At 42.6% G+C, this 18,658-nt stretch overlaps 2 protein-coding genes across 3 annotated transcripts in view; one reads left to right on the plus strand and one right to left on the minus strand.

Annotated features, from left to right (window-relative positions):
- The window catches only part of DOCK1 (dedicator of cytokinesis 1), a 285,055-nt gene that overhangs the window by 98,531 nt on the left and 167,866 nt on the right, over positions 1-18,658 (plus strand). The gene's annotated exons all lie outside the window — the stretch shown is intronic.
- The window catches only part of INSYN2A (inhibitory synaptic factor 2A), a 30,240-nt gene continuing 12,121 nt past the window's right edge, over positions 540-18,658 (minus strand). Inside the window, exons 2-3 of the mRNA XM_010199280.2 lie at positions 10,873-10,944; positions 540-723 (exon numbers count right to left, since the gene is read on the minus strand). Of these exons, the coding sequence (XP_010197582.2) occupies positions 540-723; positions 10,873-10,944 (256 nt within the window). The remainder of the gene's footprint in view (positions 724-10,872; positions 10,945-18,658) is intronic.

Genomic DNA, 18,658 nt, shown 5'->3' on the forward strand with positions numbered 1-18,658 from the left:
TTTGTCCAGGATCTATGTGCTGAAAACTGCACTCCCCGATCAACATGGATTTGTAAAACTGAAGCCCACTGCAAACATAAGGCTTGCTTGCTTGTTTTTGTTTGTTTTCCCCTCGTTGTTCAAAGACAATAAACCAAACCCCCCAAAAGGCTTCAAAACAACAGTGATATTTAGCTGTGGACAGGATGGCAGCCTACAATTTAACAGGTTAGAATGTGACGCTTTCAGATCTAAGGAGGGGGGGGGAAATAGTTTTACTTTCCATCTTTGTACAAATTTCAATTCAGGTTTTACATCCCACATTGGTGAACTGCAAATAGAAGTTGGCAAGGAATTATGTAACACCTTGCTTCTGGACATTAGTTCATAGGTACAAAGGCCTTTTTGGTACATACGGTGAGAAGTCGATGCTGCCAGAGCGCTCGCAACTCCGCTGGCCGCTAACACGGCTCAGTCTGCCACAGTCCCGTCCAAGGGATTCATAGAACTCCAAGTGTTTTTCAAAGAAGGCCTTGAACTCCACATGTAATGGACTTGGGTTAAAGGAACCAGAGTTTCCACCTTCCATGCTTTTTTGATTCAGTTTTGGATTTTTGCTTGGGAGTGGAGGAGTAGCTCTCCTGAGAATAAGGCAAAGGTGCAACCTGAGTTTCCTCAATAGGGTGAAGTTTTCTCAAAACGGGCTGGAGTTTATCCTCTTGCTGTTTAAAATCCAGTTCCACACTAAAAACAGGAAGAAAAAAAACCAGTTACTAATGGTGATGACAAAAAGATTTCGATGAGGCCGACATCCAGCACCAATATACAACTGCTTCATTGATGAAATGCAAATACAGAATGCTGAAATGAGATCTCACCTTTGCACTAAAAGTGAAAGGCTTGGGAGGAAGAGGAAGGTCCAAAAGAGGACACATTGCAAGAGAGAAAGAGAGAAGGGATTGTGCAAACTTCTCCCTGCTATTTAGGACAGCCATGAGGGGGGTTATGGTACATGTGCTACTTTCCCCCCTCATCTCTGTGGAGGCCTCCCAGGCTCAGTTCTCCCTCCTATCTGCACAGGCTGGGAGGTTGAGGTGGCAGCCAGGCACCTCCCTCCTCCTGCTTTCGAGAGGAGCTGATGGCTTGGCCAAGAACAAGGCAGCTGTCGTGGCAGTTCCTCTAGCATGGCTGTTTCTTGTGAAGTTCTACCATGAGTTAGATGAATTTCACCAAGCCAGGGTCACATGTGTATCCTCATATACACCTGTGGAAAAAAGAAATTAGGACCCTCTTCTCTTTTGCAGTGCAAGCCTTTAGCATATGCTGACAGCACCTGAACTGAGCTTTGTAATAAGCATTCCACCATAAAACCTACAGGGTCCCTGCTGCACTCGACTGCTGAGACACAAACATCTCACCGTGTAGGTCTATTTATTTAGCTGACAAGATCTGTAGGTAAAATGGAAAGAACCTGTTTCAGTAGTAGCTGGTGTGTACTTGCTTGTTTTATTGCTGCTAACATTTAATAGAAATGAGGGAAACCGTCGTGGAAATGTAAGCTTGCATTCAAAATGATACTGAAGCTCTAAAGTACACCTCCTGAATTCTGAACAGGGTGTTGGCTCTGCTGTCCTGCCAGCAATTACAGAACATAATCAAGATGAAATTACAACCCCTGTTTCAGCGCTGTGTCCTCCAGGTTGTTTCAAGTTTACCTTATGAAAGAAAGGAGCCACATTATAAACTTCAGCGAAAGGTTCATCCTGATGCTCAAAACCAAATCTAGGCCGCTTAGAAATACCCTCAGACTTCCTGGCTGCAGTTGCATTTGTACAGCAGCTTGGGGCCAAATTCTGCACTGAGTCTTGTCACCCCATCCCGTGCATTACGCTGCGGTGTGGCACCTGGCTGCCAAAGGATGAAGTCAGAACACGGGATGAAGTTAAAGGAATGTAGACACTGAGGTTGATTGACTTCTTCCTTACCTTTTGCTTGGTATTTTAAACCTAACAGTGAATGACTGAAGCTTGTGTGCGAGTGCATCTGTTGGGGTGCTGGAGAGGCTGTGCTTTCAGTCTGCTGCTGAGGCATCTTGTGTGTTGCCCTGGTGACCTTTGCTGTGTCAGCATTGCACACATGTGGGGTTATTGTTCCTGGATGTCAGTGCATTTTTAATAAGTACTAAATATGTTTCCTGAGTTATTTCTGCCACTGTTGGTCAGGAGTTAACCTTTTCACCATAGCTCATCTAAAGGGAGATGTTTAAATGTTTGTTACTTCTCGTGTAAGGAGTACCCCACCTTGAATGTGCATTCCAATGCAAAACACCTGCAGTCACTTCAGAGGGAGTTCTCCAAGTAAGTTGGAATAACAGAAGTCATGAGAAAACAGCCTTTGCAAATTGAGCACAGAATGCAAGCTAATGCCATCTGCTGATTGAGGTGGATTTTATTTTCCTCTTAACGGTGGAGGAGAGGGACACAAAGATGCTAAGAGAAGTCTGGGATACCTTTTGTGTTTTGGTTTTTTGAAGAGCTGAAGACTCTGCCTATAAGGACTTGTAGTGAAGCCCTAGAAAGGGCTGCTGGAAAGGTGTAAAGTCTCTTTCTCATCTGATGGTGCCTACTTTGGTGCCTAGTTTAACGGTTAAATGCTTTGTAAGCAGCAGCGTCAGTGATTTGGATAAACTTTCTAATAGTGCTGGAGAAGAAATACAGCAAGTAGGAGTTCAAGTACTCACAATATTTTCCCCACCTCCATGTTGTTAAGCAGTAAAAAGACATTCTGAGTCAAAGACAGTAATTTTAACAATTTCAGCTATAAGCTAGGGCTATGCCTGTGAATACTGAGCTGGCAAGAGAGAGCTGTATTGGGTGTCCTGCTACTGCAGCAGCATAGGACAAGCCTCCTGATTTATCTAATACCCATCCTTGTTAACGACAGGAGAAAGCAATCTTCAGTTTGCTCACACATTCTTGTTTGCAGTTTAGCTAGCAAAAAGCAGTTGGTGAGGTAACTGGGACATTAATTTAGTGGTAAGGTGGGTTATCTGTTGATTGTGAACGCCCCACCGCATAAATGCTTTCAGTAATACAGTGAGAGAATCGTGGCATGAAGTAGATTCTTCTCTAAGAGCTCTCTAAATTTCATTTAAAGCAGCATGCAAATCTGTGCAGAATTTGGCATGCATTAGACTTGGTTTGTTTCTTAGACTATACTTATTTTTTAGAAAAGGCATTTTAGCCCTGGCATTGGCACAGTTCATTTTTACTTCTCTCCAGCTATTGTTCTTGCAGGGGAGCTCTCTTAAGAGCTACTAGAAATTGATGTTAAAGACAAATTATTTAAAAAACCAAAAAAACTTGCTGAACAAAATAGCTTTTTTCATAAACAGTTTCTATTAAAGACAGACCTCTAGAGAAAAACCATCTTAATTCTAGTCCCTGTGACAAAAACCATCTCGTTATCATTTCTCTGTGGCATAAAAGCATTAGCAGCACAGTTCAGGCTGTCTTTCAGCTATTACATCAAAATGAAATCCCTTGCTTCTGAAGAGCATAAAGAGGATGAATGAAAACATTCATTGTATTTCAACATCTATAACTGTAAATTTTGCAGAATAATTGATTGTTATTTATCCAGATCAATTTATCTAGTTTGGTAGATGCTTTAATGTAACCACTCTTTTCAGGCAGATGATTTGTTTGCTTGTAAACTTAGCTTTTAGTGTATACCTGCTTGTGTTGCAGCTACAAGATAAACCCCTTATTCTGCAGTTTTTCACATTTAAATGAGTTACAGCTGACTTTATTTTTGGTGTTTAACTTCATCACAAAGGCATGACATATTGTGAAATTCAGCAAATGTTGCATAGTTGTAGACTTCCTTATATTTTTGTTATAGAGCTGCAGATCTTTCCAATTCTTGCATTCCTGAGCTTGATTTTGTCACCTGTCACAGCTCTGACAATGTTGTTTTGCTTGGTGCTATTTTTGTATCCTAGGTACCTATAGGTTTCCTCTCAAAGTGACCTTGTCTTGAAATATTCTCTGTGCCATGTGGCTCTCTTCACTTTCCAACTTTTTCGTCTCTTCTTTAAGCCTTCCCATGATACCTCCATCAAGTTAATTAGCAAGGACTGTATGTTCCTCTGGCATTATGGAGATTATAATTATTGGCTTCAGAAGCGTTTTTCCTTAGATGAAATAACACTTTTTACAAGACTGGCAGCAATTGTGAGTGAGCCCTCCAAAGCCAAGAGACTGAGCTAAATATTATATAACGCTAGTGTCACAAACATTTGCCCAACACCTCTGATGAGGACATACTAAAGGTGCACTTACTGAGTTGGAGGCCTGTGGCCAGTGAGGTTCCACAGGGATCACTTCTGGGCCCAGTCTGAATCAACCTCTTCAGCAATGACCTGGATGAGGACACAGTGTTCCCTCAGCAGGTTCACTGATGACACCAGAAGGAGAGGACTGGCTGATTCGCTGGAAGGTTGTGCTGCCATTTAGTGAGATCTGCACAGGCAGAGAGATACCAAGGGCAAGTGCAGAGTCCTGCACATGGGGAGGAACAACCTGCTGCGCCAGGACTGGCTGGGGATTGACCTGCTGGAGAGCAGCTCTGGGAGAGGGACCTGGGAGTGCTGCTGGGCAGCAACTAAACGTGAGCAGAAACGTGCCCTCATGGGCAAGAAGGTCAATGGCATCCTGGAGGATGTTGAGTGTGGGCAGTGTAGGTCAAGGGATGTCCTCCTTCCCTTCTACTCTACCCTGGTGAGGTCTCATCTGGAGTCCTGTGTTGAGTTCTGGACTCCCCAGCTCAAGAGAGGCAGGGAACTGCTGGAGAGAAGCCAGTGCAGGGCTACAGAGATCATTAGAGGACTGGAGCATGTATGTGAGGGGGAAAGGCTGCAAGACCTGGGACTGTTCAGCCTGGAGACCACTGAGGGGAGATCTTATCAAAGCTGATAAATACCTAAGGTGTGGGTGTCAAGAGGACAAGCTGGAACAGAGGACTTTCCACTGGGACATGAGGAGAAACTCCTTTGGTGCTGAGGCGAGGGAGCCCTGGCCCAGGCTGCCCAGGGAGGGTGTGGAGGCTCCTTCTCTGGAGGTTTCCAAACCCACCTGGACACGTTCCTGTGCCCCCTGAGCCAGGGGAAGCTGCTTTAGCAGGGGCTGGGGCTGGAGGAGCCCTTCCCAACCCCACCATTCTGTGACTTGTGCTGTGGAAGGTGGTGGTACAGCGAATGAGGCAAGGGGCTGTGAGAAGGTGAAGGGTAGCAGTGGGGCAGCTGGATGCTGCCTTGAAAGCTGTTTTTATACATGCCTGTTAATTCTGGAATTGGGGTCACTGGGAGGCTCTGTGGGGTTTCTCTGTTTGTTTGTACTGGGCTTCGTGTCCCCCACACTTGGCTTTTTGTATTTGTGAAATGGAGTTAATTGTGTTGAGAAGACAATGGAGACTGGGATACTGCAATAACAAGTACCCCAGAACAAACTTGGAACAAAACTATTTCCTATGTAGGATTTTAATTGTATTCAGGAAGGAAAGAGAAGCACAATATATTGAATAGCTGCTCATCAGTGAAGGACGCGTGCTTGGTGCCTGAAGCCCTAAGGGAAGCAGATGAAAGAACTGCCTGACTTCCTAATTGGGCACTCACAGTGCTGCAGCCCTGATCACCAAGGGGATCCGTTTGGCCTCTGGCCATCCTCAGAGGCCCTGAGAACATCCCAGAGGTGCTCTGTGGTTTGCAATATGCCTGTGTGTGCTGTGTTTTATGTGCAGGAGGAATCCCAAGGTGGCTGGTTTGGATGCCTCAAGGCACACACACACACACACAAGGTGGCTGACTCGCTCACGCTGCTTCTGCCTGGCAAATCCCAGTTTCCAAATCCTCTGGTGTGGTGCATTTTCTGGTTTTGGCTTCATGGGCTTTTTTGCTGATGTTGAGAATGCATGTTAAAGAGTTTATTTTTTGCCTGCTGTCAGTAGAGTGAACTTTTTCTAATTTTGTTGCTGTATAAGAGATTGAAAACAGAGGCTGAGGAGTCTGAACCATTGAACTTTAAACATATGGGCTGTGGGAGGGTATCTGGCAACAAGCTCAGAAATATGGGGTAGGGTTTCTTTTTCTCTAACGCAGTCCCACATTATTAATGTGAATCATTAAGACATTAGATGCTAACAGTTGGATATGGTGGTTACTTGTAAGATCACCAAGTCAGAGTAATTCAAGTTTGGGACTGGGTTGCTGAGGGTTTTAGCCACTTGTCTCTTGAAACCTCCGAGGAGCCCCTTGCACGGGCTCTGGGCAGCCTGTCCCTCAGCTTTCTGCCTCAAGGCAAAACCCTTCTCCTTCTGCTCAACCTGAAGCTTCTCGTTTCAGTTGACATCCCTTCTGTTTACCCTTCTATTAGCTAGTTTGTAATGTTAAGGCTCCAATTCCCCAGGCATTTGTAGACTTGACTCTTTACATTTAAGTTGGCTAGGTGAAGAAGGAATTAAAGAGTATCATGGTGTCTCCTTCTGGGTCATGTTAATTGGATGGCATGGCATTAGTGCATGCCACATCTAGGCAGAAGAGGATCCAGAGAAGCACTAATCACTCGAAAATTAATACACTTTTAAGCAATCTCTGTTAAATTTTCTGTTTCAGCCTGAAAATTCCCCATGCCCAGGGTCCAAAGCATTGCCAGCATTAGCAAGCCATTCAGAGCCATTTTCCTACTAAGCATCTTACAGCCTAGAGATAAGAGGAGAAAGAATGTAAATTAATTCCTGTGGCTAAGAAATAAAAAGATGATACAAATGACACTTCTCATCATTTAGTCACCTGGTTTTGCTATACTAATTAATGACATCTTAGGAATTGATGTCTACTGGTGCTGCTCTCTCTTTGTGTTGCCATATTTATGAATGTTGATTCATAACCCTTAAGATTCTGGGATAATTACCACCGTGTCTCACCTTTACAAGTGCACTGAGTCCACGTGGGCTCTGTGCAACCTGGTTAACTTGCATCACCATGACTTTAACCTGGTTTATTTGCCAGTGTTTTGTTAAGAGTTACAGTTAATAGATTTCAGCCATCTATTGAATATTTGGAGCAACTAACCTTGAATTTCTAACCTGGGAAGCTCATCCAGTGCAACCCCGCTGCCAGAGCAGCATCACCTAGAGCAGGTCACACAGGAACTCACCCAGGTGGGTTTGGAATGTCCCCAGAGGAGACTCCCCAACCCATCTGGGCAGCCCCTGCCAGTGCTCCCTCACCTCAACAGGGAAGAAGTTTTTCCTTGTGTTTCTTCCCTATGCAGGAATTGGCTAGTGGTTTGGTCTAGTGAAAAGTTTACTTCCAGAAGCTGAAGTGGTCTAGTAAAAGCTATAGAGTACTTCTGACCTTTGTAACTGCAGGGAAGTGTGGCAGGAACTCTTCAAGATGCTCCTTCACAGAAATAATTTACGATAAAAGCCTGAGAATAATGCACAAAATATGAAACAGAAGACTCATTTTCTCCTATAGATTTCTGTTGAAGGATTAAAATTCACCTGGGATGGTGATTCAAACAGGAGCAGAAAGGGCAGTTACACTAAAAGATAATCACAGAGTAAAATAGGCTGTGAAGATTTAGTCCATGTGGGTTTTGGATGTTATAGAATTGGTACAGTTTCTGCATATCAATTCAGTTTCTTCTTAATAGCAGCATTTTGCTAGACTCCAGTACGTGCTAGACTTTAGCATTTGCCTTTGTGCAGACAGTATTCCCCAATAAAAGTGACTTTCCATCCTTACCGTTTTTGGTGGTTACTTTGTAAAAGACAGATCTGTGAAAGTTGGTCTCTAGTTTTTAAATTTGCCTTTTAGTTTGTGGAAGATGCTTTTGAAGCTGCTGGTGACCTCAGTTGATGTGATACTGATGCCAGTGGGACAGATGAAGGAGACCCAGGTTAACATTTGATCAAACACTTGTTTATTCTTACTACTTAATCACATCTTCACACTGCCTGGAAATTACAGTAAGGCCCAAACTGTCTGCTTCAGATTATTGCTATGGGGTTGGGGCTTTATTCTTAGAAATAAGATCTTTGTAAGGAAACAGGGGAACAAATTTAGATGTGTTCCTTTTCCCATTGATTTCTAGAGCAGTTTAAGGTTTCGGTGCCTTGTCTTTTTAATAGAGTTTAATGTTTGATGAGTTTCCTGTTTATTAAAAACAAATAGAAAATAATCTTTTTGTCTTTTAATAGTAAGAAGTATGCATTCTTTTAAATATGAAGATAAAGCAATACTGAAATAGATTTGAATTTTTAGCAAATTTCATATGCAAAATCATTGTGTTCTCAGCATTGGATTTGTGGTCCTAAAGAGCAGCCAAAATCCCTTTCAATTACAACTGTGGCTTTTTGTCAGCTTCTACACTGTCTAGCATTTGTGCTACATAGTATTAATACTCTTAAAAGTAATCTTGAAGGGGGAGAATTTAATTACATTGATTATTTCTGCATTCTAGCTCTCACCTGCGCTGTACTTGCCATCCCAGGATGCAGCTGGGCAGTGAGCAGGGCAACTTAATCATTCCTCTAAGGTGCCCATTCGCTGCAGTTTAAAACCAGAAGGTTTGAAACAGCTCTGAAGGTTTTGTTTTTTAATGTTACTGTGCTCAGTATTGAAGCAGATTTTTTTTACAGTCAATTATGGAAAAGTTAAGGTTTTCTCTTGAAATGACTGATTTCTTCCATAAGGGCTTTTTTCTTAAGCCTCCCTTATCTACTGCTGAGGAGGGTGCAAAATAGGAGCGTGTTGCTGGCCTCTTAGTAGGTCAGAATGATCCTCCTGGTCTGACAGGCTCCAGTGCCCTCTGAGTTACCCAGGTTTTCAGTGCATCTCGAGTGGTTTAATTTCAGTTCCCAAAAGGCATTTTGTTTTAAAGAGGAACCACGTTAACTCTGTGCAGCACTTGTCGTGCAGACCCTTTGCAAAGGTACAGCATGGACCGTCACATCTAGAATTACAAGCAGCTTTAGCATCCTTACTAATGAAATGCTGCTCCTTTTTTTTCCGAGGTTTCAGTGCTGTAGTAATTGACTCGTGGAGGAGCAGCAGCTCATACAAAGCAGTCTGTTTTAGTGGTAGTTTTATCTGGGAACTTCTCCTTCATCCCCTCTGGCTGTTTAGCTTGTCTCAGCCGTTCAGTCTTCCGCTGTTTTGCAGCGTCTTCTGGCTCTAAACCTCTTGCCTTCAGCACATCTCCTGATCTGCCAAAAACTGAGCTGTTCTTTGCTAAAACTTCCCCTGGAAACATTGCTTTAGGCAGATGCCCAGCATCCAGAGCTTCAGTCCAAATGACTGTTGTGGTGGGAAATACTGCATGCCACACCGTTGGTTGGTGGGGAAACACTTGAAACCCGTGTTTCTGGACTCGTTTCATTTGCAGTGGGTGTAAGAGGCAGGAACTAGAGATGCCCTTAACTTTAAATATACTGACTAGAAAACAAGCTTTTGTAACATTTCCCATGGGATTTTTTTTAATCCAGTGAAACAACAGCAGTTTCCCTGATGGAATGTGCTATGTTGTACCTTCCCAGGCTGCCCTGAGCAAGAAGTTGCACAGAGGTGAGCTCAGGAAAGGGAAGGCCATAGTTACTGGTATGCTTCTACCAAGGATGAGTAAATGAACTGCTTCCTTCCCCTGCATGCAACAGCATCGTTCCTTTTTCCAGTTGGCTGCTAATTAGAAAAGATGGAGCTGAAGTTTCCTTCACTTCTAGGCAGCTATGAGATAATGTACAAATAGCTCCAGGTCTTCTTCCTAAATCAGAGACCAAGTAGAGTATGAAGGGGTGAAATCCTGTGCTTTCCAGACCTAGCTAATGTTTGTGTCTTCATTTCAGTTTCCATCATCTCTGTAATTTCTAGTTATCTTTATACATTTTCATCTCAACTGCCTGATTTTCTGAAGTACTCTAATACTGAGATGCATTTGTTTGCACCTTACCTGCAATGCATGAAAACACTCATTTGTTTTGTTAAGACTCTAGTGGAGTAGGACAATTAAGTTGTCAGTATGAAACAGTTTGTCAGACTCGTGATGGCTTCATCTCGTGCCCACTGCCTATCTGTTTATCGCACAGTCTCTTGGCTGATAAATCCTAGGAAGGGAACATCTGCTTTGCAGAAACAGGGAGTGGTATCTTGTTACCTTTTGCACCTGATCTGCTTCTAGTGAGCAAACCCCAACTCCTTCCTTCTGGAGGAGAGAAGGCAGCAGGTACAACAATCTTTAACCCAAAGATGAAGCAGTTTGTCATTTATTTCTCTGTTGGCTGCAAATGGCCAACTTACAGAACTTCGTTAGTGGTGCAGTTTGTGTTGGGCAGGATGTGTTTTCCAGCAATGTTTTAAAGCTTCACTCATGTAAAACTACATATTCATGGGTATTCATGTCACTTTACTGGTAAAACTGTCTAGGCTGCATCTGTATCTGGTTCTCTTTGCTGTACAGTCTTTCTCTCACAATTACTTTCCATATCCAGTTGTTAGTGCTACAGAAATAAACTTGAAGTGTGCTGACTTACTGGACAGAAAATGCTAAGTATCTGTAGCAACCTGAAAATGAAGCTAAGACCCTTTAATGCTTCACACCCAAGAGCTACAGCAGTCACAGTGGCCACAATCATCTATTTTTGGTCCAAAATGTTAGACTTAGATACAGGTATCTGCTGAATTGTAGGAGCCTTAGCGAAGCTGAAGTTATGTCCTGCTTTTAAACTGGTTTTGTGTTACTGAAAAAAATCAAGACTAACAACTGATCCTTCATTAGTGAATCAACCATTACTTTCACTCAGGAAAAAGGGGGAATATGAGTGTTTTTAACCTACCTATAGATAATACATGCACTGTTCCTGCATGTGTCGCAATTAGCCGTGTCTTGACCAGTCCGATATGAAAGCCTACAAAGACAAGAACACGAGGTCATTAACAAGTGATCTGCTGTAACATGGATTTTTTTGCCTTCTATGGTTCTTTTCATAGAAACCAGAATTTCAGGAATCTCTTTTGAAACGTTTAATATGTTCACATGGAATACAAAAAACTAGGTGTTAGGACAATGGGGTCAAAAAGAGCATCTTCAGCTTCACTGAACAAGGGGAAGTTGTTTTGGGAAGTCAGGCATTAATGACTGCAAGGAGCAAATAAAGAACAAGTAGTTCTGTCATGCTTTAGTAAGTGAAAAGGATAAACAAGTAGGAAACCAAGTGATGTGAACCTCTTTTTGCACAAGGCTTCTGTGTACCAAAGTGATGGAACATCACTGTAAACAGACACGTTTACAGCTTCCACAGAGCAGGACGGGGCTGGTTTACTGGGTTTGTCTTTTCTGCTTCCTGAAGTACATGAAGCTTTTCCTAGTTATTAATGGATGTTGAGAACATTATACAGAAAAGTGGCATCTGTTTAGGAATGTTGTGCCTCAGCAATGAGATATGAAGACCTTTTGCAGGAGTTTTTATCTTGAAAGGAAGAAAATGCCATTTAAAGAGCGTTTTCTGTACTTGCCTAGTCTACAGCAGTTCTTTGTCACACGTGGGTTTGAAGCCTGTTACAGCAATGTCTCTTAATTTACCTGTGGAGTGTCTCTAACTTGGTCAAGTTGAGTTCAAAAGGGGTTAAGGTATGCAAGAACTTTTGTCTACATAGACATTTCATTAAATTACATATATTAAGTGAAAAAGACCAAAGTTGCTTACCTCTCAACAGAAATGTTCTTGCATGCAAATGAAAATACCTGAGTCAGTATTTATATGTTAATATGTATTTCCTTTCCTACCTAAAATCAAACTTACAGAGTTCTTTTCAGTTTGTCTTAGACAATGACCTGCAAAGCTTCCTCCTGGTTGTTTTTAAAAGAAGTGGGGAAGTACCTCATCTGTGGGACAGAGCAATTTTTTACTCTCTTTTGCATTTTAATGAAAAATACAGAACTTTTGCAGAAAAGTTAATTTTTAAGTGACAAAAAAGTCAGACTTACACACTACAAAGTGTTAGTGGGAAATGATACACAAGCTGTTTTATCTGTCTGTCCTTCAGATGGCTAATCAGCATTTTCCACATGCTGCAGGCCAGGTACTTATCTTACTGCAGATACTGGCTGCTGGGAAAATGTTCATCTGGTCCTCTGTCACTTTTCCTTACTATTTCAAAGGCTGGGATATTGGTTTACAAGTTTATTACATCACTTATCTATTTTATATAGACTCTAGAAGGGAGAAATGTATCAGTTTGGACGTGAAGGCAGAGAGTGAACCTCTGAGCTTGGCTTCACAGGTGACATTTCTCCTTCCACTCTGATTTCTTTGATTATCAGTCCTTCAGGGTGGTGTCATGGCAAAGTGCTCTGGGCCTGTGAACACAGCTCTGTGGCACAGTGGTGGTAGCACAGACAGCAGCTCATAATGGGGTGAATCTACTTCTTATTATATTAAAGGCTTTTTTGCCTTCTGAAAGGAGAATGCAAGGTAAGGTGCTTGCTCTTCTAGTTTGTGTTTGTTATTTGAAGAGGGCTTGGATTTCAAACTTGATATCAAGCCACTGGCCTCGGAAATGCTTTTCATTCAGAGGAACACACTCTAATTGAGTAGACTGCTGAATTTTATCATGACAGCAAAGCCAGATGTGCAGAATTCCTATAGTATGTACTATTCCTTCGAGGAAAAACCACACAGTAGTAGTTTGTATTTGACTGTATTTGCTTTTTATGTTCTTTAAGATATGTCAAGCAGGATCTGTCTTTCGATTTCCCTTTAGGAAGTCTCCAGAAGCTGACACTCAGATTGTCACCATGCTATTAAACTTGGCCTTGTAAAATGGTTTTTTCCGAGCTATTGATCAAATACTAAAAACTCTTAGTAAAGACAGAACAGTTAAAGTTTTCAGATGAGTTGATGAAGGCCTTTCTTTACTGAGGACATTAAGAGTAGTTAATAATCACCTTCAGAGCAACACAGCACTGAGTCACAGAGTGCCTCTTTAGAGGTAAAGGCATAAACACACTGTGTTGGGTGCCAGGTTGTTGGGGTTTTTTATTGTCATTAGTTTCCAGTTGGGACATTTTCATTCATCTTTGTAAGCCTGCAAACTACCATTCCAATACACACTTAATTATCTGGCTGGTAGGCTTAACAACCTCCTCCTCTCTGCCAGTCTCTCCTGTTCCTGCCCTGTGCTGCAGGGTTTCTGCTGTGCACGTTTGACCTGTCTCTGCTCTGCTGTTTAAGAAGTTAATAATATGTTTTACTTAAATAAGTGTTTTCAAAGACCAGTGTGTATGAAAACAAACTGTAAAATCCAAGGTGTTTCTCCTGCTAATAGCTCTCTCTGTTATCCTGGATTGCCACGAGGTGAGCCCTGTGAAAAGTGACAGTGACATCTTACTTGTAGAGCTCCTTAGCAAAATGGTTGGTTGTACTTTAGGGACATGCCTGGTGCTCTGAGGGATTGGCTCTAAACCAGCAAGGCTGCTGGCAGCAGTCATAAAAGCAAGGTGGCCAGGTCATCTGCTACCACTGAATCTTGACAAGTCTGTGTTTTAAATTTTCCTCCTGATTGAGGTGTTTGAGAACAACAGAAAACCTGGGAAAAGGTGAGAGTTTTGTTAGTTTGCTTGTTTGAAAGAGTTTGTTTGTCTGAGGAGTGTTCCTGTGTGTGTCAAGGAGGGATAAGTCAGAGCCCTCAGAACAAACCTACAGTGGTGGCATGTCCCAGTCATAGCCCACTCAGTCTGGCACAGAATTTAGCAGCACTTCAGCAAGAAATTGTATGGGCTTAAACAAACAAACAAACACACTTCAGTATTAAAAGTCATACAGATATGTCTCTCAGTATTTACTTTCCCTGGATGCTCACACCTGTAAAAAATAAGTATGTGTATGGTCACTCTCTTAGCTACTCTGATGGTTTACCAACAGTTTCCAGCAAGCACCATGTCCATCTTAAAAAACCCAGTAATATCTGAGTTGTGATCAGCTCACCAAATGCTGCCAGGCTGATTGCTTCCTTAGCAAAAGCCATACTACATTTGCTGTCAACGTGGATGTGCCAGTTTGGTCATGAACTATAGTCCTGCTTCCACAACTGGCTTAAAAATAAGGTATCACATGCTTTAGGTGAATAAACTGTCTCAAAACTGAGTTTCCAGTGTTTTATTTAAATTAGTGTCTAAAGCATATGATGACTTTTAAATGCCTCATGACTCCAGAATTCCAGATGCGTTAAAAACATATTCCCTACTTGATGGCATAAGGCAGGATGGTGAAACTGATGGAAGTGGTCCTTTGGTGTAAGTATTTAAAAATGATATGGTATTTGGATGATCAGTTTGAACTGCTGACTTCTCAGCTTCCACACTCAGCACTGCTTGCTTTTAGCATCTTTGTCGTTCCCAAACGCCACCGTCTGCAGCGATCCGTTTGTTTCTCTAGTCGGATGTAGCTTATGATGAACTGTTCTTAAAGCATCACTTTCTGAGTTTAATATGTTCAGCTTTGCAGAGGTAACTTTCCTGTCAAAACTATGGATTTAGTAACGTTGTCTTCTCTGGACCATCCTATTAGTGAGACTTCTTGGTAAGCCCTGAGAGCGCTACGTGGTGTTACAGTGTTTGGTTTCCACAAGGCAGTTTGACAGCTCTTTAGCCAGGACTGTGTTGTGAGACTGGCAGCACAGTATAAATTCAATTATTTCTAGATAAATTAAACTCTTCATGAAGTAATTCTGTTGTTGGTACCCCTGGGCTCTGGACTTTCTTGTTTTCACATAATTATTTGAATAAACACACCGAACTCATGTGCTTCTGCAAAGGCTTTGCTATTGCCATAGCAATTCCATGGAAGTCTGAGGTGCTGAGATGGATCTCAGTGCAGACTTACTGAAAAACTGAGCTTCCTCTCAATGATAACCACAAGAAACAGTTCACAAGCACACTTGGGTTACCAGTTTCAGGAGAACAGAGTCCTGTGTGGTTATGTTTTCCTTCTGAGATGGAGTATTTTGGATAAGCTACTTTTCTACTCTCTCCTTAAAATTCATTTGAAGGGTATTCCAGTGTAGATGAGCTCAGGCTAGATACCACAAACCTTTATTGTTATCACTGGTGTTCTGTTTCATGCTGTAAAACGTGTCAACTCTTCACAAAACAAAGATTGCGACAGAAAAAAAGTGTTTTCTTTTCAGAGAAATGAAAGTTGGTTTTGGTTTGTCTCAGATCCAAAGCAGAGTGTTTCACTTTGTACTGAGAGAGATGCCTGGGAGCCAGGAGTTTCCCCCCAAGCTACAACTCCCATGGGCAATGCATTTCACGTTAAAACTATCTCAGCAATAAGCCTTGCAGCTCCTTTTACCCGTCTCAACATCTTGATTTTGGCAATACCTCATTGGTTTAAATATAGGAAGTGTTGCATTCTGTAACTTGCTTCAGTCTCTCTTTTTTTTCCATCCAGTGATGGAGTTTATCCTCCTCGAGGCATGGATGAAACAGGGAGTCTGTGCTGACCCGTCTGGTGTGGGAGCTGAGGCACCACTGCTGTGATGCTGCTCCAGTGCATGCAGGTGCAACCATAGAGTCCCTTTGGTTGGAAAAGCCCTTTAAGCTCATTGAGTCCAACCCCTCCTTGCACACTGCCCAGCCCAAGAGTAGCCCATAGCCCTCAGCACCTCGACTCCACAGCTTTGGGAACCCTCCAGGGCTGGGCACTGCCCCAGCTCCCTGGGCAGCCTGGCACAGGGCTGACACCCCTCTCAGGGAAACAGTTCTGCCTCAGCTCCAACCTCAACCTCTCCTGGTGCAACTCAAGGCCATTTCCCCTTGTCCTGTCACTTGTTACTTGGAGAAGAGACTGACACTCACCTAATGCCTAATCACTTGGGGAAAGGGAAATTCCATCAGCCTTAAAGCGAGATGGAGGTCTAGCTGTGTTTCTGCTACTGAGCTGGGGCCTGCAATTGTGAATGTTGGATGACAGGCCGTTGATTTTACCCTTCTGGCAGTCAATTTTGCCATCCTGGGATTTGCAAAAAAGCCCTTTTGCCTTTGTGTCTGTAAAAATGGCAGATGAGCAGTTGTGCACCATGGCCAGGAAAGGTGTATTGATCTGGAAAGGGGAGAGCAAAGACCTGTGTCTTACAGCAGGGATCTGCTTCAAGATGTGAGGTGCAGTCAGAGGGCAGCACTTGGCAGCTCTTGACTTCTAACACAAGTTCATTCTTGGCATCTACTTTTCACTTCCCTGAATAAGACCCCCCCCAATCTACCACCTTCCCCCACTCAGCAGCTCCACATTTTTTCCTCAGTGACTATAGTTGGGAAGATGTTGTGGTTTATAGTTAGAAAGGTATTTCTCTTGTGGCTACTGAAGGGCATCTTTTGATTCAATTAGGTTGCTTTCTGGGTGACTGGGCAGAACCTGTGTTATGTAATGTTTTTTGTCTTCTAAAACCCATAAAGCAAATAGACCTGAGTAAGTGTCACTGTTTTGTTTGCTTTTTCCTGTCAGTACAGCAAAGGAAACATGGCAGTGCTCATTCTTGGTTTGAGGGGATGCATGCTGATCTGCAAGAAGGGAGCTGAGTGCCTACACTGGAATGTTTAATCAGCTTCCATGGTAGTCAACACCTAACATGTTTTGATATACACTAACAAGAAGTCACGACTCCCGTAGCTTCAGTCTTTGACACCTCACATCTTGGATGGATGGAGCTGGGCATGGTTATCTCATGTGTTACGTGATGCTTTATGCTCAGGCTCTGGAGAAAGGATGACTCTAGGTTACTTGCATTGCTGTGCCTGCCTCCACCTGGCAGTGTCACCTCAGGAAGCCTGTCTCATCTCCATGCTCAGTTTTTCACCTCTGCTATCTACACTGTGTATTATTTTCATGAGGCTTTCATTTTATTGCATTTCTTTTCGTATTCTTGGCACAACCTGAGCTTAACCTCAATTAACACTTCCAAGTATTAAAATATTATAATGAAGAGCAGCCATTTTGCTGACATGGACTGGCAGTAACTAATAATAGGCTGCAATTTCCAGAGCAGCCTAAGGGAATTACACCCTCTAAATCCCTGTGAAATGCAGAATTCCTGCACTTGCTTCAGTCTTTGGTGGGCTTTTTTTTTTTGAACACACCAAGTATAACCTCAAAATCTTTTCACTTGAGTAAGTTTTTGCTCTTAGAGACCCCATGGAGCTGAGAGAGGGAAGCTTAGGTCTGTGTCTTTACTGTTGTTGTCTAGGTGGCTGGTTAAGGGGCCCTGAGCAACATGTGCTGCACATCTCATAAAAACAAAGACAAAAATAACCTTCCAAAGCGGTTTGGAAGGATGGATCTGTCACATCTGGATGTCTTCCCTTATCTGCTGGGACGTAGGGAATGCTTCATACTAATTGAGTTACTTAATGGCATGATTCCACAGGAGTGGCTGTGCTTCAGAGTGCGTTTATGCTCTGATGGGTACGCTCTGTACACGATACTGATGTTCATCACGCTTTTGATGTGCTACCACCATCAAGGGGAATAAACAGGCATCAAGACATTTTTTTCGTTGATGTTTTGATTAAAATAGAGTGAAACAAATTATCTTAAGAAGGCAGTGGGCCTTTGAAGTGGTTTTGAAGTGACAGTTCTGGCCGCACTGAATAGCTGCGGAGGCGGGGGCTGTGGTTCTCCTCAAGTCTTTCTATAAACAGGTATTACATTTCCATGCATGGCCTAGTCCTGCTGGCACTGTTCATAGCATTTCAACACAATAATGTTATCTGGCTTTACAGAGTAATGGTTCAAAAATAAATAGAACTTCTCAAAACCTTTGTTTCCTCCTGCAGAGTATCACAGAGCTAGTATCACTAAAAACCAGGCTTCAGAAGGAAATCGCCCTTCCTTACCGTTAACATCATTTGCCTTTCAACTGAAGAAGATCACTGGGTCATGTGTGTTTCAGTTGTCCTTATGACTTGAAGAAGTCATGTTTTAGCTTTGTAAACCTCTGGGAAATCAATTGCATACGTTTTGCAGGTTCAAACAAATGATGCTTAGCCAAAGAGGTTTAGTGTAACCTAGGAGAGGTTTGCAGCTCCATGGAAAGCCACTCAGAAATGCGTGTGTATCAGCAAAATGATGTTTCTGTTGGATGGATACCTGCCTCTGGTTCCCTTAGGAACTTCTGCTGTCAACACAGCAGATATGCTACAGGTAGAAAATATTTCAGGTCAGCCTTTGGCTCATATGAAGCTGTTCTGGAAAAATGACATGCCCAGTGGACTGGTAGGAAATTGGGTTAGCCTTCCTGCTGCTGTGCTTTCAGTACATTTGTAATTGCCAATTAGCAGCTTTCATTTGTAGATGATAGTGGTACAACCTGATAAAAATCAGGACTAGTGTTGTGCTTTGAGCACTGATCTTTGTTTGATGTCTACAGCTGGATGCAAACACTGAACTGTTCCATGCTTTTCAGAGGCATGTTGGCTTGTGGTGTTTGGTTTGGGGGGGTTATTTTTCCTTTTTTCTTTCCTCCTTGGCTTTCACCTAAAGATTTTTCTCTTTTCCCTGTTTGTTGTTGGCATTGCTTATTTGTTTCCCTCATACAAGCCCTGGGAGCATCCTCAGGGTGACT

This window comes from Colius striatus, chromosome 8 (genome assembly GCF_028858725.1).
Source record: "Colius striatus isolate bColStr4 chromosome 8, bColStr4.1.hap1, whole genome shotgun sequence".
Classification (NCBI taxonomy): domain Eukaryota; kingdom Metazoa; phylum Chordata; class Aves; order Coliiformes; family Coliidae; genus Colius; species Colius striatus.